We start from the raw sequence: 21,995 nt of genomic DNA, 5'->3' as shown, positions 1-21,995 counted from the left end.
CAGGCCGACAGGTGCCGGATGACCGACCGCCTGCAGAGAGCAGCAGGAGAAATGGACAAGTGAGTGGTCCACAGTCAGAGAAACCTGCGGTGGGACCCTGACCCCTGGCTGGCAGGCTTCCAGGAGGACGACGGTGATGACCTTCAGCTCCTGCTCACCGCAGGGCGCTTTCTACCCAACGTCAACTTTAAACACGCTCCGGGGAACTACTGCTCCGAGCCTTCTCACTTGACACTGCTTTGTACCCCAGCATCCTGGAGGCGCGGCTTCTCCATGAGCAAGTTCCCGCATCTGCGGACTCCTAGACCCCTCGCCTGCTCCTGATCCCAACTGACAACCTCCCCCAAACACGGACCACACCTCACCTCTGAATCCCCCATGGCGCCAGACGCAGGCCTTTGCACACAGCGGGTGCTCAAACATGAGTTTGCTCCCATCTACCCGCTGACTCTTGTAAGTCAGGAACGTGAAAGAGATGTTGTGACATCTGATTTCATCAGCCATTTTGACGTGACAACGACATCCTGGTCTTTCCAATTCTAGTTAAGGATCCCTTCCCTCAGACGCTCCCAGAAATCGGCACCTCTACCCATTCGAGGGAGCAGACCCAAGTCTTGGACCTGCCCTTGTGCAGACAGCGCCTCAATTCTAAGTCCTGTCTTTGAAATTCTAAGGCTCTCAAGAGGCCCTCGGGGAAGCTACGAGCCGTGGGATGCCTGCTGGAATTGTGCCGGTTAGGGAGGCGGCCCTCACACCACAGAGAGGCCACCTTTGTGACTTGCTGGCAACCCCAGAGCCTCCCGCCGCACCCTGAGAAAAGCCAGGAATAATGAATCCATGTTCGGAGGTGAGTCTAACTCACGAGTCCCTGCTGTCATCCCTATAAACCCGTCAGCATCGTCTCAAAACGGACCCGTTGAGGCCACTAGCGGACATGTGCAGCACGCAGGTGTCCAAAGGGCCACCGGCCTCCCGGTCCCGGCCAGAAGCGGCTCGCCCTGCCCCAGCCCACCGCCCCGTGGCGCCCCACCTCGTTCTTCAGGCTCCGGGCCAGGAAATGCTCCGCCACGTGGGCGGGCAGCACGTTCTCCAGCAGCACGCGGTTCAGGTTCTCCATGGTTTCTATCTCCTCCCGCTCTTTGTTGAACTTGTTCTTCCATAAGAAGTCTAACCTACAGTAATATTCACTCTGTTACAAGAGGACACAGAGGTAAAGAAACGATAGGGCATCTTGTCCTGCCAGAGAGCGGAGGTTTTAAAGAGAAAACAAAAAGAATGAAACAAAACTGAAAAAAGACCCCCCCGAACAGAACAGTCTCCCTCCCTACAAAGCCCGCGGCTGCCCCCAAGTCTGTCCCCATCAACCCTTCACCTGCACTGGCAAAAAAGCAAGTTTGGGAAAGAACCAGCCTTGGGGACAGGATGGGACGGGGTGGGGGTTGGGGGGGTGGGCAGTGATGTCAGTGACGTGGGAGCCTTCTTGCAAAGTTATGTTAATAAAAAGATCGCTCACATTATCTTTGGAGAAGAGGCATAATGGGATATAAACAATGAATGAATGAAAAATGGGAAACGCATTGGCCCAGAGAGCGCACTGTGGGATAATTTGCATTTAAAAAAAAGGGTGCTCATTTGTGGCAGTTTGCCTTGACTCCTTGAAAATCAGTTCTCCCCACCACAAAATTCTGAGATTAAGTATTCACTGAAAATTCCGTCTTTAGTCTTTTAGAATGGCATTGCGCTGAGAGAATGACATTGTATTTACACAAAAGTTCGTTTGGGGATCATTTAATTAAGATGACGCCTGCTAGTAAAAATGTACGTGTTCATGCTTTATCATGTAGTGAAATTTAATGTTTTTTTTTTTTTTTTAAACTGTTATTATTAACATAGAGATAGAGAGGTCTGCTTCCTGGGAAAGTGTTTCTTTGATTTTGGCATTGTGTTACATCTGCTATGAATTAAATAATTTTATATGGTGAAACAGCCCTAAAAGAATCTTCCTGTGAGACCAGGGCCTAACGGGGTGAATTCCAGCCAAAGAGTAACTTCCTGACCAAAAAAAAAAAAAAAAAAATGCAAAGAATAAATCAGTGCTGGGGGTTTTATTGGTTTGATTAATTCTGTTAGTGCAGTACAAACCACACACACACACAGCCTCCCATGCACAGATGGCAACTAAAATAATTCACATTTGGAAACCTGAAAGAACAATGATCATTCATCATTTAGGTTTGATTCAAACCACGTTATGATATGCTCAAAAATTATTCCTCCTCCTCTGGTGTGGAATTTATTTTTACTTCGTAGAGGCTTTTTTTTTTTTTTTTTAGACTGCAAATGAGATATTTTTAATGTTTGTTTATATTAAATTTTTACATTAATGCCAAATCTTCCACATTCTGCACTTACAGAAATCCTGCCCTGCACTTCCTGGAAAAAGCCTGTTGCTTGGAGAATAGATTATTTGTTTGGGTTTTGGGGGATGACCCCGTGGTGTGGCTTGTTCTAAACTGAGATGACTTGGCAATCCCTGGTGGTGGCATCGAGATGACCCAGATGCACACTCGGGATCAGACAAAGTGACCCAGGGAGGAACCCAGGAGCGGGCAGGGCAGGCAGCAGGCCCAGCGCAGGGGACCATGTGGGGTTTCCAGGAGCCTTACTAAGGGGTGGCTCAGGCCTCCCCAGTGACCGAGATTGCATCATGGGCAGCATCTGGCAAGTCTCTTATGAAAGGAACAGAGATGCTTTGGGGCCAGCTTCCCTGGACTGAAAGCAACATTCTGGCAGGTGCTTACCTCCCACCTCCCCAGGGCATCTGCTAGAGGACCCACTCCTTGAAGGACAAGCCCATTAGAAACTCACGGAGAACCCCCCAATGGAAGACAGATGTTTCTATCCCAAACCAACTGAATGGATTCAATGGTGTCCCCTAGAAAGACAGTTCCAAGTCCTCGTCTCCAGAATCTGGGACTGTGACCTTCTCTGGAAACAGACTCTGAAGGTGTAATTAAGGAGATCACGCAGGATGGCGGGTGGGCTCACGATGCAATGACTCTATCCTTACGCGAGAAAGGAGAGGGGGCTCAGACACAGACACCTGGGGGAGGTCAGACGGAGGGGTGCAGTGGGGGGCCACGGGAAGCCACTGCTTCCAAGACGCTGCATGTCCCTTGTCCCTTCAACTAAAACAGCAGTCCTGCCTTGTGATGCTGTGGCCCCACATCTTCGCCCAACCTCCCAGAGTCTGGGGCTACTTGACAGTTCCCAGGGCCCAGATACCACGCAGAGACGTGGAGGTTGCTCTTCATGTGGTCTGGCAAAGACGAGTGAGAACAGGAAGAGCCTGGAAGAAGCACCAGACTGTTTCCGGGAACCTCACTGCTGTCTTTCACACCGGACACAGCCTCAAGGGCAGTTCTTGCTTTGTCTACTTCTGAAAACAAGCCGAGGAACTAGAGGGGTTTACATCTTTCTACGCGGACAGAAGAGGTGGTCCCGGGCAGGGTAGGGGGCGGCAGGCAGTGTGTGATTCCATGCCTTCCTGGGCTCTGAAGCCTTGCATACCAGTCTCATCAGCCCAAAGGCTGTAAGGATGAGTCACCGTTTGCTACATATCTGGCAGGCAGAGTCCTAAGAGCCACGTCTGTCTGCGCGGTGGGCTGAGGAAAATCCCTTGGTTCCCAAGACTATCTTGAACTGGCTAACAGATTTCCTCAGGAGGCCTGGGAAGAAGCTCGACAGTTTTTTTTAAAAAAAGAGAAAAAATAAATGACTTCGTTAGTTCTGTATTTGAGTATCCTTGCTAATATTTTAAATTGTTCAAACAAATGTTCTAACTGTTCCTTAAGAAACTCATTTTCACATGTTTATACTCTCCCCCTGCACTGTAGATATGGTATATACTTTGCACTATTTATAATGACTGTAGATACTTTAATGGTCTAATTCTGCAAGTTGAGTTTATTTCACTTATGCATAATATTTTGGAGTTCAGTAACCTACATCCTATGATAATATATACTTTGCATTTGTAACATGGGTGAAATTAGACATTAAATTAGCAAGTCTGTTTTGTTCTTGTAATAAAATAACTTATTCCATTTGCAAAAAAGAGAGACGGAAGAAGAGAGACGTGCCCGAGCTGAATTCACAGGCTGGAAGGGGGTGGTCTGCGGTTCAGAAGGGAAGAACCATCCTCGTCTGGAGGCCTCAGCCTAACTGAGGCCACCAGACTGCCACCTGCCCGGATCTGTATCTTGTAGGACTTGTAGAATGCAGACCCTCAATGTAGTGTGTGGTCATTTAAACTCAGGAGAAATACAGAGAATCTTTGTTTCTCAAAAGAAGCCCCTGAATTCAGGCAGACATTTTTACCGCAGACTGTATTTCAACCTCAGCTCTTTTCCAGGAGGTGTGTTATGGTCTTATTTAGGTGTCTCAGAATCCCAGAGCAATATTTAGCATGCTAATTTGCTTAGAAAGCAAAAACATCACCATCATTTCAAAAAAAGATGGTCATGGGGCAGGGGGGTCATGAGGACAAATGACAACAAAAATATGTTGCAAAATGTCCATACTGTTGGTCTTAAAAAAACAAAACAAAATAAAAAAAAAAACCACACACACACCTGGGAAATCCTGAGTCCATGCCTATTTATGAAACTTAAAAGCCTTATTTTAAACATCAGACATTTGTGACCTACTTGTGTTTTCAGAAGGGCACGCAGAGCACTAGATCACAAAAACTTGGATGTTCCTGTGAGCCCAGAAGACTTGGGGCCTTCGTCCTGGCTCACCCTGGCACACCCCAATGCCGGCTATCAGAGAATGATCATTAACACCATCGCCCCTGGAAGGAGCAGGGACTTCTCAGGCCCCTGGGTGTCTATATGATCTGTTGTCAACATTAGTGACGTAACAAGAAAAGACTCCTTAAAAGACTGGGGTCAGAGCTATTGTGTTAAATTATGCCCCACCATGATCTTGAACGCTTTGGGTCATCTCACGCCAGAGAGTAATGGATCTCGGGCAGCCGGTGGAGGTAGCAATACGGCCACGTACATAGTGGTACTGTGCGCTTGTCATCACAGCAACCAATAAAAGAGTGGGGAGAATTCGGTTTGATTTCTAGGTCCTTAAAAGGTACTATTGTGAAGCAACCTTGAGTGATCACTCTGGGAGGAGAAAGCGAAGGACCAAACGTCCCTGGGATGAAATGGAGAAACAGGAGACCCCGCAGAGGGGCCGCCCTGTTTCCGGGGGAGTGACCACACAGGTGATATTCTGCATGGAAGCTCGTTTCTTTCCCATCTTTCACTTCTAACAGGGTTTCCTGAGAGTGGACATGCCTTTTCTCCAAGAGTGAGAGCAGAAAGCAGATCAAAAGTGGAGAAAGCCAGGTCTTGGGAGAATCGATGAACCAGGAAAAAAGCGCAGGCATGGTTTAGCGGGCCACCCGAAACGTGCAGAGGGTCAAGACTACAAGCGCATGCCAGGGATGGAGGCAGGGTGGGCTGGGGAGGAGACGGGGTGTTCTAGAACTCTGCAGCAGGACCACAGCAGCTCCAGGGAGACTGCAGCTCCCAGGAAGGCATGAGGGGGGGGCGACAGTGTTTCCAGGCCGCTGGACTGGCGGCCACTGATCCGGCCTCTGCTCTCACTGTGCGATCATTAACTTCCTACTGTTCAGCTGTTTGGGGACATCTATCTAATTTAAGTGGCTTTGCATTTAGTTGGTTATTTCTATATAAATCGCTTTTCTGCGTCACACCATCCATCCAAGAATTCCCAGCAAACTCTGGTGAAGGCAGAGTGCATGGCGTGCCCTGAGTCTTTGTTCTCTGGGCAATCGTGCTCATGTGCAGCGAGAGGAAGAACACTGTCCTTGAAAACCCTGCACCCCGGCCTCTCCTTGGAGACCAGAAGCAGGGTGGGAGCCCAAGGAGGGACAGTTCCCGTCACAGCACAAAAGACGATTTTTGAACAGAGGACTATAATTTAGGAGTGACTCCAAGTGATGGCAAAGATACTCATACCCCTTTCTAAGAAAAAGGCCACCCTTTCTGAAATGCAAACAAAACCCCAGTGTAGGGGGTATTTTCCAAAGAGCGTCAGCTACTGAGAGAACATTCTTGTCAGTTTACAAAACCCACCACATTCTTTTGAGATGTAGCGGGAAATGGGCTCACATCTCTACCGTTCGCAAAGTTTGCCTCTTGTGGAAGAAATGAGAGACCTTTTCCCTTTCCCTACGCACGTCCACCCACGTTTCTCCTAAGTGATACAATTATTCTGATGTGTTTGCATGGAAGTAGCTACAAAGCACATCAGCGAAGTATTACCATGATTATCACTGGCGGACTCTGTTTTTAGAACCGAAGTCGAGTCCAGGTACAAACCAAGTATTACTAACACAGCACGTGAGAGGAAGTTACGTGAACAAGTGATGTCTTACCTGTCTACCCAGAACGAGCAGTGTGACGAAGAATATAAAGAGAGACACTGAGCCCATGGTCTTCAGGTCTTTCCAAATGCCTGGTCTATTAGAGAACAAACAGAGAGACAGACAGACAAAAGCAATACAAAACAACATACATACAGGACTTAGAATTTGTATATCAACGACTTGAGAACCTCTAGTGCACGTCTTTCTACACCAGCCAAACACACACCTTTTAGATACACCATCAGCCCCAGATCGCACCCAAACCAAACAAAATAATCCCTATTTTGAGAGCTTACTAACAGAAGATTCTTTCAAGTTAACAGACTCCTTACTTTATCTCCAAGCTCTAACAAATATAAAAGAAAAGAACAGAGGCATATGAATAGTATTTTCTTTATCCTCCTAGATCAGTATGGGTAATTTGACATAAAATTTCTTCAACCATTAAAATGATCACTCTCAGAAAGAGACAGTATGCTAGAAATTAACAATCATGTCAGGTAAAAAAAAAAAAATGGAGTAGGGAACTTAATTCCTACCAGCTACTGTCCCCTATGAATTATGTAGTTTCCCATAACTTTTTTTGGCAGGAACTTCTCAGACCCTCTTCCATGTGATTTTGTGACACAAAGGCAAGACACAGATGGGAACTCTCGGTCCACTGTCCTGTTTCCCCTGGGGTCCAGGTAGACCGCGGTCATTCATCCCTGCCCGTGTCCTCACCACAACCCTGCAGGCCATGGTCACCCCCATACGTGGAGTTAGCATGCATGGTGGGCATGAGATGCCCAGACATTCCTTCCTGTGTTATTCCGGGTGTCTCTGTGGGAGTGTTTTCCGGTTGAGATTCACACTTGAATCAGTAACCTGAGTCAACAGATTGCCCTCTGTAATGCAGGTCAGCCTCGCCCCATTAGCTGAAGGCTTTTGTGGAAGAGAAGGCTGACCTCGCCCCAGTAAGAGAGCATTCTCTCCTGCCTGACTGCCTCTGAACTCCAACCCTGGCTGCTCCTGGCTCTGCAGCACTTTCTGGCCTTCTGTCTCCAACTGGGCCATTCATGACTCAGATTTTAGATTTGCCAGCCTCCACGATCGTGTGAGCCAATTCCTTGTGATAAACCTCTTGATTGGCATTATATTTATATACAATATTTATATCCTATTGGTTCTGTCTCTCTGGAGTACCCTGACTAATACAGCATGGAGGGAGACATCTCCTGCCATCCCCGGGGAGACCCACGCAGCTGACAAATGACAGATCTCCCACATACGAGAGTGAATAAGACTTGAAAATGAAATTATGTAATAAGACTTGAAAAAGAAATTATGATTATGTATGGACATATGTCACATAAGCAGCATAGATCATGTGTAATTAAATTGAAGAAATACCAGGTAATCACTTTCTGCTTGTGAGTTGCACCTGCTTTGAGGTTTTCCTGTTTCTCTACCGAGGGTTCAAGGGCTGATGACATAAGAGTCCATGTGGCAGTGACAAGGCTCAGGTGGGCTTTGGTGTAGGATAACCCATGGAGGAACTGAGGCTCCTCTCCTCTATCGATCTCTGGGACCTGGGTTAACCTCTCCAAACCTCACCCCTGTCATCAGCCAAAGGGGGTCACAGTGCCTATCTTACAAGCTGTTCTGGTCACTACATCCTCTGCTGATAAACCCAGCCACAGGTCTGATACAGGAGAGGCACTTGAGAGTTTCAGTACTAGCTTCAGAGTGACAAGGGAGGGGACAGAGCTGGAGAGGTAGAGAAAAGGATAAGAAAATGTAGGTTGGTGAATTATCATTAACAGAGTGAAAGATCAAGGGCATAGGGAACTTGGAGGCAGAGTGACAAGTCTTGGTGCTAGAAGGACTCAGGGCCTCAGAGAACTCTCCAGAAAGGCTGAGCCTGCATTCGGGGCTCTTTCCTCTCTATTAAACCAGCTGGGCGGCAAGCATGTGAGCTCCCCAGCTAAAAGGGGGTCACCGGTTCCGGAGCATGAAGTAAGCCGGGAGCTGCCACTTTCCTGCTTGCCCAGAACTGATTCTAAGAAATGAAGTCGTCCCTTTCTGAGCCTGTGACAGCTCTAATAGCAAAACTGAAGGGACTGAGGGGAGCAGATGTTTATAAATAATGCTGGCTGCAACGAACTTTAAACCCCTCTTCTCCCCTATATTGACTATACTGATGCCATCCTTCCCAAGGAAAGTGGCACAACACAGCCAATGTTCTCAGATGTGCGGGCAGAGTTTAACATTTTCACATTGCTTCATGAAACTTCTGTACGTTTGTAATTCCAGGGGTCTGAGGAAGCAGCTGTAACGACCCCTTCCACCCTCACCCGTTACCCCCGAACTAAGAGTAAAACGTTAACTCCCAGGTCAGGGTCTTGTAGGAACTTCAGCAGCACAGCCAATCCAAACTCAGGTCCTCCTTGCATTCCCAGGTAAGGGACCAGATGTCCCAAACATGCAGAGCCGGCCCACGTCCCCATCACTGATGGAGAAGGGGATGTAGGACCCTCTTTATGCAATTCGGGGCCTGGCTGGGTTTTCAGTTAATCACACAGAAGATACAGGCAAGCAAGCCTATTCTGGGACTCCTCACATTAATGCATTTGAACACTGGTTTAGGGGCAGAAATGCTCTAGTCCACTCATCTCCCGCATCTGGAGGCCTCGTGAAGATGAGCGGTGGGAGAGGTGGGGACCTGGAGGAAGAAGGACAAGGGAAGATAAGACAAGTAGTTGCTGGACTGGACCTAAATGCGCCTTGGAAATAATGAGGCACGTCCAGCCTGTACAACGGACTTGTGCGCCAGCACACAAATACCTTTTCCCCTCCCGACCTGCTGTCTCAACTAAGAAGGACTGCGCTGCACGTTCTTGGATGGCATTTAGGTTTTTCAAAACCTTCTCTTATTCATCCAGCCAGAAAGGATGGCTGATTCCTGTAGGAGCCCTTCTCTCCTGTGCGGGCCATGCATGGGCGAGTGCCAGATGGCTCCTTCACTCTGAAAGAGAAATCTGTCCATCCACAGATGCATTCCTGGGTTACCTGCTCCTTGGGCACTAGTGGGAGACGCAGGGAAGAAGGGGAGTGTGCAGTGCAGAGGGAGCATCCAGATTTGGGTAGGAAAAAAAAATCCCAGGATTTAGATGAGGCAATTGTGTTGATGATCACAGTTGGTTTCTAGAACTTTTAAAACAAGGTACTACAAGCTGGGTGGCTCAAAACAACGGAAGTTTATCATTTCACAGTTCTGGAAGCCAGATGTCTGACATCAAGGCGCTGGCAGGACAGCGCTCCCTCTGAAACTTGGGGGGACATCCTTCCTTGCTTCATTATGGCTTCTGGTGGTTGGCCCCCAATCCGTGGTGCTCTCTGGCTTGCCACAACATCATTTCAGTCTCTGCCTCCATCATCAAAGGGCATTCTCTCAACATGGCCATCTTCTTATGAGAACATTGGCCCTGTTGGGTTAGGGCCCCCGCACTCTGGTAGGACTTCCTCTCAAACAGATCCATCTGCAGCTACCCTATTCCAAGTAAGGCCACACTGTGAAGTAGGGGGGTAGGACTTCACCATGTCTTCTTTTGGGAGAGACAATTCAATCTATAATAATCGTGTTGGTCATTCAGACCAAAATGGCAGCTAGTAGGGTATGAGGCCTCCTTCTCTCTCTTAAGTTTTAAGGTTGACTTTTTGCTTGTCTGGTTGTGCCATCCCTGAGTGATGAAGTAGGGGACACAGCACTAACTGGGAAAGTTTCTACAGTGACAGTTCTAGCCAAAATGTGACGGAATATGCTTTCTTTCCTACCTCAAAATTGGGCTCTGGAGACTCAGATGCCCAAATGAGGCTGCAGCCACACACTAGTTTACAGTGGGCCCTCATCCCGAGGCTGTTAATGGAGCAATCATTCTGGCCCTCAAGTTTTGAGAGTATAAAAGATCAAAGAAACCTAAAAAATTAGATGAGTAATATGGAGGAATTGCCCGGTGGACCAGTCTCTAACCTAAAGGCAAATGATTCAGTCGTGGTAACAAATGACATTTTTTATTCTCAGGAGAGAAAGCAGTCCAGGCATGGAAACACAAACATGATCTTACATTTAAAATCTATGTTTTCCTAGATGGAATAGGCCTCTCTTATTTTTAAGAAGTTCCTAAAGAAACTCAGTATTATATGGTAACTCTGTTTTTTTTTTTTTTTGTTTGTTTGTTTCAAGTTTTTATTTAAATTCCAGTTAGTTAACATACAGTGTAATACTGGTTTCAGGAGTAGAATTCGGTGATTCCTCACTTCCATACCACACCCAGTGCTCATCACAACAAGTACCCTTAATCCCCATCACACATTAAACCCACTCCTGCCCACCTTCCTCCAGAAACCCTCAGTTAAGAGTCTCTCATGGTTTGCCTACCACTCTGATTTTATCTTATTTTATTTTTCCTTCCCTTTCTCTATATTCACCTGTTTTATTTCTTAAGTTCCACATGGGAGTGAAATCATATGGTATTTGTCTTTCTCTGACTGACTTATTTCACTTAGCATTATACACTCTAGCTCCATTTATGTTGTTGTAAATGGCAATTTCTTTTTTACGGCTGAGTAATATTTCATTGTGCACATATATATATATATATATATATATACACACACACACATACACATATGTGTGTGTGTATAAATATAAATACAAATATATATATGTGTATACACACACACACACACACAACTTCTTTATCCATTCAACAGTTGATAGACCTTTGCCATCTTTCCATAATTTGGCAATTGTTGATAGTGCTACCATAAATATCAGGGGGCATGTACCCCTTTGAATCTCTATTTTTGTAGTACAATTGCTGGGTTGTAGGGTAGCTCTATTTTTAACTTTTTGAGGAACCTTCGTACTGTTCTCCAGAGTGGCTGCACTGGCTTATGTTCCCATCGAAAGGGCAAGAGGTTTCCCCTTACTCTGCATCCTCGTCAATATCTGTTGTTTCCTGAATTGTTTAATTTTACCCATTCTGATGGGTGTGAAGTGGTATTTCATCACAGTTTTTAATTTCTACTTCCCTGATGATAAGTGATGTTGAGTGTCTTTTCATGGGTCTGTTGACCAGCTGCATGTTTCTTTGGAGAAATGTTTACTCATGCCTTTTGCCCATTTCTTAATGGGATTACTTGGTTTTTGGGTGTTGAGTTAGATAAATTCTTTATAGATTTTGGATACTAACCTTTATCAGGTATATCATTTGTGAATATCTTCTCCCAATCTGTAGGCGGCCTTTTAGTTTTGCTGGTTGTTTTGTTTTGCTGTGCAGAAGCTTTTCATCTTGATGGGGTCCTGATTGTTCATATTTGCTTTTGTTTCCCTTGTCTCCAGAGATGTGTCCGGTAAGAAGTTGCTGCAGCCAATGTTAGAGAGGTTGCTGCCTGTGTTCTCCTCTAGGATACTGATGGTTTGCTGTCTCACATTTAGGCCTTTCATCCATTGGGAATTCTATTTGAGACACCTTCCTTACATGTTCCAGAGCGGCTGCACCAGCTTGCATTCCCACCAACAGTGTAAGAGGCTTCCCCTTTCTCCACATCCTCTCCAACACCTGCTGTTTCTTGTTTGTTTTTATCCATCCAGCCCATCTTGCCTTTTGGGTAGAGAATTCTACTTCCATTGAGAGTAACATTGATTGGCGAGGACTTACAAATGCCCTGTTATTAATGGTTCCTTGGCTGTTCTTCAGCTCCTCTGTTCCCTTCTTCTTTGAGGTTTTGTGTTCCTTGAAGTTTTTCATTGCTTTCTTCAACTTGACAGAGCGGTTACGCCTTCGAGTCTTTGTTAACTGAGTCTGGGACGGAAGTGCCCCCAAGCTTCCTGGGTCTGCCGTCCCCCCTGCTCTATGCCTCTTGCTCCCTCTTGTGGTGGACTTCTTTTCTTTTCTTTCTTTTTAATTATGTTCCGTTATGCACTGTACAGTACATCGGTAGTTTTTGATGTTGAATGTTTCATGTAGTGTTCAATGACTCATTAGTTACGCATAACACCCCACGCTCATCACAACACGTGCCCTCCTTAATACCCATCACCCTGTTACCCCCTCCCCTTTGAAACCCTTAATTTGTTTCCCAGGGTCCATAGTCTCTCATGGTTTGTCTCGCTCTCTGATTTCTCCCCTTCAGATTTCCCTCCTTTCCCCTGTGCTATTCCTTATGTTCCACATATGAGTGGAACCATATGATAATTGCCTTTCTCTGCTTGATTTACTTCGCTTAGCATAATCCCTCCAGTCCAGTCCATGTCAATGCAAATGGCCTTTCTGATGGCTAAGTAACATTCCATGCATCTGTACCTTTGGGGTAAATATCTAGTACTGCAATTGCAGGGTCACAGGGTAGTTCTATTTTTAAGTTCTTGAGGAACCTCTATACTGTTTTCCAGAGTGGCTGCACCAGCTGGCATTCCCACCAACAGTGTAGGAGGGTTCCTCTTTCTCCGCATCCTCACCAACATCTGTCCTTTCCTGACTTGTTAATTTTAGCCATTCTGACTGGTGTGAGGTGGTTTCTCATTGAGGTTTTGATTTGTATTTCCCTGATGACGAGTGATGTTGAACAATTTTTCATGTATCTGATAGCCATTTGTACGTCTTCATTAGAGAAGTGTCTGTTCATGTCTTCTGCCCATTTTTTGACATGATTATCTGTTTCGTGTGTGTTGAGTTTGAGGAGTTCTTTGTAGATCCTGGATATCAGCCCTTTGTACTGCCATTTGTGAATATCTTCTCCCCTTCCATAGGTTGCTGCTTTATTTTGTTGACTGTTTCCTTTGCTGTGCAGAAGCTTTTGATCTTGATGAAGTCCCAAAAGGTCATTTTTGCTTTTGTTTCCTTTGCCTTTGGAGACATATCTTGAAAGAAGTTGCTGTGGCTGATGTCGAAGAGGTTACTGCCTATGTTCTCCTCTAGGATTTTGATAGATTCCTGCCTCACATGGACGTCTTTCATCCATTTGGAGTTTGCCTTTGTGTATGATGGAAGGGAACAGTCAAGTTTCATTCTTTTGTAAGTAGCTGTCCAATTTTCCCAGCACCACTTATTGAAGAGACTGTCTTTTTTTCATTGGGTATTTTTTCCTGATTTGTCAAAGATTAGTTGACCATAGAGTTGAGGGTCCATATCTGGGATCTCTATTCTATTCCACTGGTCTATGTGTCGGTTTTTGTGACAATACCGTGCTGTCTTGGTGATCACAGCTTTGTAATATAACTTGAGGTCAGGCAATGTGATGCCCCCAGCTCTGTTTTTCTTTTTTATCATTCCCTTGGCGATTCAGGGTCTTTCTGGTTCTAGCTCTTGTTCTAGCTCTTTGAAAAATGCCAGTGCTATTTTAATAGGAATGGCACTGAAAGTGTAAATTGCTCTGGCCAGGATAGACATTTTAACCATGTTTATTCTTCCGATCCATGAGCATGGAATGGTCTTCCATCATTTTGTGTCTTCTTCAATTTCTTTCATGAGTGTTCTGTAGTTTCCAGAGTATAGATCCTTTACCTCTTTGGTTAGGTTTATTCTTAGGTATCATATGGTTTTTGTTGCTACTGTAAACGAAATCTTGTGGCAGAGTTCTTAAATTTTCACACCTCCTCTCCATCGGGCAGGGCACCAGGCAGAGTACTGACAGCCTCCTTTTGTTTTCCCAAACAAAACTTGCTAAAGTCTGTGGTCTGTCTCTCCCTGGCCCAAGATTTGAGCCGGCTTTCTGTGTGTGCTCACCAGCCATCTGCCAAAGCGTGGGAGAGTGGGCAGGGAGCCGGCCACAGGGTCGGGGTGCGGGAGGTGCGGGGATCCGTGGGCGAGGTGTTCCTAGCGTCTCCTGGGCGGGCTTCTCAAAGGAGGCCATGATGCAGTTAGGATCCGGGTCCCTGAGTCCCTACCTGCTCCTGGCTAGCCGCTACTTGCCCCCGTCACACAGCTCAGGACTCAGCACTGTGGATGAAGCCAAAGGGGAGTCCTTCTGGCAGTGTCCTTCATGGCTGCTTGCTTGCATAGGGAATCTCCCTTGGGCCTCAGCTGTGCCCTCCTGGGGAAATGGGGGTGTGGGAGAGTCAAGCCGTTCCTCTTACCCACTTTAGTGTGATCAAACAATGTGCTGGAACCCCTGCTCTGGAAGCCTGGACTTGCACCACGGCTTTCCAAGGCTCTGTCTGTGGGTCACTGCCCAAGTGTTTTCTAGGGGCTCCTGGACCATAGCCGAGAGGGGATAGCACTGGTTCACAGCTGCTGCAGGGCCCACAGCCAAGGGCCCGTAGGCCCAATACTTGACCCTTGAGTGCAGGAGCTGCCTCTCAGGCCCTGTGGCATAAGCTGCTGGATTCCCCAGCTCCTGCAGCGGCACTTTTGTCCCCGGACAGATGCCAAACCACTGTGACTAAGGTTGGCGCTGGCGGTGAGGGGAGGGGTTGCAGCAAAGACAAGAGAAACATCACATTCTCTCACGCTGGTGAAGTCACTTCCTTCCTGTGCTTCCGAATCCCCAGAGATCTCCAAGCTCTTCCCAGCATCAGTCCGCTCCGGGCTCCCTAACACACGCCCGGCCCACAGGCTCGTCCTTTCCTAGGTGTGCAAGATGAGCATATGCACGACATGCTGACACATCTGCGGGCCGTCTGCTGAAACCCGATTTTCTTATGGACTTTCTGTGATTTTCCTCCTCCTCTTCTTCTTCTTCTTTTTGTTTTTAAAGATTTACTTACTTGAGAGAGAGAGTGCATGAGTGGGGGTAGGGGCAGAGGGAGAGGAAGAGGGAGAATCAGCAGACTCCACACCCAGCACGGAGCCTGATGCAGGGGTTCCATCTCTCGACCCTGAGACTGTGACCTGAGCTGAAATCAAGAGTCAGATGCTTAACTGATGGAGCCAGCAAGCACCCCTGTGATCTTCTTGACAACAAAGACTACACTTTCTTCATGTCTGTGCTCTGGCTCCAGCCCTCAGGCGTGGCATACAAAGGGTGTTCAACAGAAGTGTGTCATAAAAGCAAGTGAACGAGTAGACAAATAATCATGTTAGTTTGAAACCTGAGGGGCTTCCTTCCTAGACACTCTTTCCTCTCCTGGCTGGACAGAGATCCACCAGAATCCTACGCAGTCTTCCAGAGAGGGTGGCCCGAAGTCACCCAAGGACAGATGGCCCAGAGCCTCGTGCTTTCTCAGAGTATCCTTCATAACTGCGAAGCAAAACATGCTGGGCTGGAACAGACGAGCACAAGGAGGGACAAGCTCACGCTGAGCAATGAGCTCTGCAGGCGGCTGTGGGTCAGGAGAGAAGACAAGACTGGGGCTGGGCAGTAGTGCTGGCCTCTGCTAAGGCTGTAGTTACACACCCATGAACATGGTCGTGGTTTCGTTCTGCAGAGGTGATTTCGAGTGGGAAACAACTGGTCTGGGGTGCAGTAAGGAGCAGGGCTGGGCATGGCTTTGGCCTTGGAGATTGAGGAGGTGAGGATACGACGTATGTGCTCTGCACAGTCCACGGGTACAGGCGCTGTGAAATCTCCTGTCTCCCCTCATCCTAAAACCAAACCAAACCAAACCAAACCACACAGCCTAAAACCCGAGTACCCTCCTGCAGGTGGGTCCACATCACAGCAGAATTCTGAGTTGAAATTACCAAGTAGCTCACTAATGGTTGCTTTTTTATAGAAAAAAAGAAAGCTTGGTGGAACTTGAATAGCCCTGGGATGACTGGCTTTTTTGTTAAATTGGCAGCTTGGACGACCCTCCTCCTTCTCTGACCTCCCAGGCGGTGGATGGAGGGGGTCAGCCCCCCAGGAGCGTGTGTGCCTTACTTGCTGGAGCCAGCCCGGGGAGCGGGAATCGGGAAGGACAAGAGAAGCTGAGGTATTGAGTCTGAAAGTAATTGCAAAACTTTTCAACATTAACTTGGATACACGATGGGTTAGAATGTCAATTTGGAATACATTTTTAACTTAAAAAGCAGAGACTCTAGAGGAATTTCGGGTGCTTTGGGATACCCCCAGGACCCCCCTCCCCCAGCGGTGGACATGCGAGGCTCCCCTGTCCGCTCGTCCCGATTCACACTGCAGTTCTTCCTCCAGACTCTCAGGGAGCATCTCACTGGTGGATCCCAAGCCGGGATGCTGTCGAAATGTGTTGTGAAATCTCGAATTCTGTGTCTTGAGTGAGACGCAGGAGAAACAGAGAGAGAACAATGGTGCCTGGAAGCTGCATCATTCATGGCTCTCAGTGATGCATGTTTGAGTGTCTCCATCACCGTTGCTGACACGGAGCTTTAAGGCAGTCAGCATTACGCAGACATTTCCACCAGCGACCCTCCAGAGCTCCCGACGAGGTTAGGCCCTGGGTGTCCCAGTTCACGAACATGCCTTAGTTATATGCTGTCTGCGGGGGACTTGTCTTCTTCTGTAAAGTGCTCAGACACAGCTGGTTAGCCCATGGGGCTCCTTGTCAGCCCTTCTGTTCGAGCCCTCCCACCCCCACACCTCTTCCGAATTAAAGGCATGTTTCCCACACCCAGGTGAGTTAGCATCATTCTGGGTCCATGTGAAACGTAACACTCATCCCTTGAGACTTTTTAGTTCTGTAAGGTAAAAACTCACAGGAAGGATCCGACAGCGTCTTGTGGACTCTGTGGCAAGCCTCTGACACGGGAAGGGACAGTGTCTTTGAAACACAACCAGCTTCCTGCAATAGCAACACTCACGACCATCACCGTCACTGGGAAGGGCGCCGGGGCTCCCAGGCCACATTGGCTGAGGGCTTTGGGAGATAGTGGCATAGGTCGGAACCAGAATGGCTATTAAATCGTTCAGTAAAGCATCCTATACTCACAGAAATATGGAGGATATTATAAATGCCAAAGAAGGAAGGGATAGCTTGTTCTTGACCTTCTAAACACCAAAAACCTCTGAGCGTCCTTCACCATGAGGACTGAACCGGAATCTCATAAACACAGGTGGTGATAGGTATGGGGGCATCACCGCCCTCCATTTAATGAATGCTTCATGGCACACATTCTCAAAGTAGTCTTTTTATCTCCCTTAGAATAGGCTTTTCATATTCATCAATCTGTTAGAGTATGCTTGATGCCTTTTTCTGAATTCATTGATCTGGATTTTTTTCTAGTGCATGCTTCTCCTGTTTTCTTTGCTAATCCTGTTGGCAAAAACTGCCCTGGGGCACCTGGGTGGCTCAGTGAGTTAAAGCTTCTGCCTTCGGCTCAGGTCATGGTCCCAGGGTCCTGGGATCGAGTGCCGCATCGGGCTCTCTGCTCAGCAGGGAGCCTGCTTCTCCATCTCTCTCTGCCTGTCTCTCTGTCTACTTGTGATCTCTGTCAAATAAATAAATAAAATCTTAAAAAAAAATGTCCTGCTGGCCAGTCCATGATCAATGTCACGTGTGGTTGGTTCTAAAAGGTCCCTGAAACATGGGTCACAGTGAACTCACATATAGGACAATAGCACCATCCAACTGTGCATTCAGAAGATGGCCTGGCACTGCCTCATGAGCAGAGACGCCCTCTCGGACCTTGCCCTTGAACTATAAGACTACAAACAAAGTGGATGCTTTCCAGCTGTCCCTGGAAAGACACATCGTAAATGAGCTTCTGTCTTCAGGGAAGAAGATGACGTGAGACTTCGTTAGAGCCAGTACTGGGGCCCTTCTGACTATTTGGGAGTGCACCTGCTCTCAGTCATGTATCCAACAGATGTTTATCAAGCACTTCCTTAGTTACTGGATGGCAGGCATGGTTACAGACCCTGTGGGTATCAGAGTGGTACCTGGTTTAGACCTGCTCTGTCCTCAATTTGAGACTATCTAGTATCGCATCGTAGAAAAGGAGACGGCAGACAATGGAGCCCAGCCCATCCATCGGGGGGAGATACTCTCCATCTCTGCAGGGCGAGAAGGCTGCTAGGTCTTCAGCAGAAACTTGGGGTAGATCGGCTGGCGGTGCTTGGGGCCAACATGGGGGCCAGTCCAGAGGCCATGGTGGGCACCAAGGACACTCACTGCCATAGCCAAGTGCACACTCCAGAAAGAAGACCAGGATAAGAACCAGGAAGCCAGGAGTAGAAAGGGAGGGCAAGGATGCAAAGACCAGAAATAAGTCCGAAAAGAGACAGGACCAAGCTCGTCCTCAGTGACACAGATGAGCTCAGTCAGGAAGCGATATGCTGCTTGGTGCTCCTGTGAGTCCCTCCCTGAAGGGGGCCTCTGGCTGTGGGATTTAGGGATGTCCCATCTCAAGGCACTGCCCCAGATCAAGGGGCTTTCGTTTTTCTAAGGATCCTAGCAGAAAGAGTTGTGTCAGCATCGACACAGGGCAAAGGATGGGGAAAGCCTTAGCAGGTGTTTGGTGGGAAAAATATCTTGACATTGACATTGAGTTCCAGAGTTCCATCAGACACACACTGAGCCTGGAGAAATTAGGAGGGAGGCGCAAACTCCTGCCCTTAAGAGTCTCTCATTTGGGTATTCAACGGACTTTGAGAAGATGTGTTAATTTCAAGGTGTTCTGTTTCTCTACCGGTAATCGTCATTGCTCGGTGGAGGAATGCTTCTTCATTCTGCGGGTCCTGTGGCAGCTCACATAGGAAGTGGGTGTGGAAATGCCAGGACCTTGCCAAGAGGAGGAGGCTGGGGAGACAGGTGCACCCCTCCTCCCGGCAGGACGCTGGCTTCTGTGGGAGTGAAGGCAGGTCCCCGAGGCGTCTCGGGTCAGCCCTCTCGAGCTGTAAGTTTCTTAGAAAGACAAAACTAGGAGAAGACCCACAAAAGATCTTGGGAGGAAATGAAAGGACTCTGAAAGTTAACACTCCTTTTCTTCTTCTACCAAGGAATGACTCTGCTGCTGCTCAGTTCTAAACAGAGATCCTGTGTCTGTCTCAGGTCCCCAGAAGTCATTCTCTCTCCATCAGAAACTCACTGATCTAATTTCCTCTGTTTCTTTGGATGTGTAGCATAGTCAAGGGCTTCAAATTTAATAAAGGGAAATTCAGCGGCATCGTCAGCTGTGCATAAACATCAGTAACACCACATTTACAGAGGGACTGGATACAGGTTCTTTGGGTACAGCAGAGAAACAGTAAAGCGTGTTTGCTTGGTGAATTGGAGAATTCACTGGGAAATTAACTCCTGATTTCATTCTCATCCTTGCTAAGGAATCATAAACTTTCCTTAATACCATTATGCAACTCTACTCCTCTCAGCTTGATTACAGATTATTAGGGCTTCCCGGTGTGGAGGATGATGGAAATTAAATTATGTGAGGAGAATGTGCTGCCGTGGTGTTTCTGAAAGTGCTCTTACTGGCACGGAACACGCACACAGTGAGATGCTCACTGTACTTGACCCCGAGCCTCCAGTGGAAAAGTAAGTGGCCGTGCGTGGGGAACACAAGCCATCTGTTTGGAGCCACACATCTAGGGAAATATTTAAGGCATTTATTTTATGTTAAAAGAAATACAGGTACTTTATGGAGGCTTATGCAACATGCTTATAGAAAAACCCTGAAGGCTGGTGGGTCCGGAAATAAACCTAGTGCATGATATAAAACGTTTTGCTATCAAGATGTGAGATGGAGAACATCATAATGATTGCATTTTTTTTCCAAGCAGGGGATAAATATTCATTGTAAGCTTGTGGAAGTAATATGATGACAAGAAACTTTTTATAAACCCGAGGAAGGGCTTGAGGACCCTTCCTCCAATGTTCCCAACCTCAGGGCTGGATGTGATCACAGTTGGATCTTTTCTCCCAAGTCAGTCCCTTCATAGAAGAGAGAGTTTCCAGTTGATAATACTCTCTCCACACAAGGGTGGTTTAGGAAATCTCCCAAAAGTAGTTTAAAGCTGTAACTTGTGAATATATCCACTTACTTTTCTGGTATTTTCGTGTATGTTGATTCATTTGTTTTGAGCTGGGGGTGGGGGGCACTTGGCCCCAGGGGGCACACCTGGCAGTGTCTGGAGACATTCTTTGTTGTCATGACTTGGTGGGTGGTTGTGTTGGTGTCAAGAGGGTAGGGACAGGGATCTGCTACACATCATATAATGCCTAGGATGGCCCTCCACCGGCCAACACAACAGGAACTCATTCAGTCCGAAGTATGAACAATGCCGAGGAAGAGAAACCCAAGGTTATACTTATCAACACAAATCACCTCTCTAAACTACTTCCTATCCCCTACATGTACATGATGAAACGAACTCTACGTAATCTAGAATGAAAACATAACACCAGCTCCCCGCACCACAGTTTTAACGAAACCCGCACGCAACGATGACCGATCACAAGGGTGTTGCTCATAGGTGTTGACTCAAAACACACTCACGTTCTCAATGTCCCAGGAAAGAACCAAGAAGAAGGAAGAGGACGCAGGTTACCTCTCGAATAAGACCTGGCTGTAGTCGTCCAGGACGTGGGCGTGAGTGTGCAGAAGGATGGTGTTGTAGGCCACCAACGCCACCATCATGATCAACATCTTCAGCTCGTAGTTGACCCTCAGGAAGACCGAGCAGGAAATCAGTCCCAGGATGCAGCTGTAGATGAAGTACTGGAACAGGAAGAGAGATCGGGGGGTTACTCCGGGTCTCTGCTGAGAAAGGCTGCAGTGAGCAGTAAAACTGGGGGTCACAACCAAGTTCACTCGGGCAGCTGATGAAAACGGCTGTGAAAGCAGATGCCCTTTTCTGTTTTCTGACCCAGTGGTAAATGCCCCAAAACTTCTGCTTTAGGAAGAACTACTCTTTCCGTGTCTCGCTGACCCAGTGTAGCGTGTGCAGTAATTGTGCAGACTGCTGCACGGAAACAATTTTTAACCATCTATATTTGAAGGCGTGTCCTTACAAGCAGACGTCCTTTACTTCTCAAAAATGAAAATAGGAATCTGTACCCACTTATAGATTTAAAAAGTCATAGACTACAGAATCTCTTCTAGCCTCGCAATTCTTCGTTTACTAAGAGGGTCGGAATCATTACAGGTAGTTCAGTTAAAGCCACAAGCAAGCCTAGGCGTTTTATTACAAGAGAAACGGTGGGTCTACACCGGGAAGGATTTCACAAACTAACAAGGCTTTGGGCAGGGTGAGCCACGAATTCCCTGGAAGCAGACAGGCACCCCAGGAAATGGGAAGAACCGGGTGGGAGGAGGAAAGCACACTCCATCCTGTGTGGCCCCGGGAAGCCGCGACTCACTCTTGACCACAGTGGCATCGTCGAGAAGGGACGGCCCTGAGCCATCCTCGCTTGGCTCGCTCATTCGTGGGGATTCTTTGGGCCAGGGACCTAACCTGGCTGTGACACGGTGTCTTCAGCTGTGACACAAGGGGAAGAATGTCCTCTTTTTAAGTCACAGAACAGAGTGAGCAGAGCGTGGGGCCCAGAGCCCTGCCCGCCAGGAGGGACTTGCCCAATGAAAGGTCGCCAGTCGCATGAAGCCTTTCTCTGCCGCCCCAGTTTCTGTGAATGAGGGGTAGCTGCTGTCAGCATTCCTAGAAGGAA

At 47.4% G+C, this 21,995-nt stretch overlaps 1 protein-coding gene across 1 annotated transcript in view; it reads right to left on the bottom strand.

Annotated features, from left to right (window-relative positions):
- Positions 1-21,995, bottom strand: part of LOC111153427 (adenylate cyclase 2) — a 406,431-nt gene that overhangs the window by 31,327 nt on the left and 353,109 nt on the right. Inside the window, exons 18-20 of the mRNA XM_022512437.1 lie at positions 20,879-21,048; positions 6,461-6,545; positions 1,031-1,189 (exon numbers count right to left, since the gene is read on the bottom strand). Of these exons, the coding sequence (XP_022368145.1) occupies positions 1,031-1,189; positions 6,461-6,545; positions 20,879-21,048 (414 nt within the window). The remainder of the gene's footprint in view (positions 1-1,030; positions 1,190-6,460; positions 6,546-20,878; positions 21,049-21,995) is intronic.

This window comes from Enhydra lutris, unplaced genomic scaffold (assembly GCF_002288905.1).
Source record: "Enhydra lutris kenyoni isolate GAN:26980312 unplaced genomic scaffold, ASM228890v2 scaffoldscaffold32, whole genome shotgun sequence".
NCBI classification, from domain to species: Eukaryota; Metazoa; Chordata; class Mammalia; order Carnivora; family Mustelidae; genus Enhydra; species Enhydra lutris.
The sequence above is the reverse complement of the archived record's forward strand: the minus strand, read 5'-3'. Positions and strand labels throughout refer to the sequence as shown.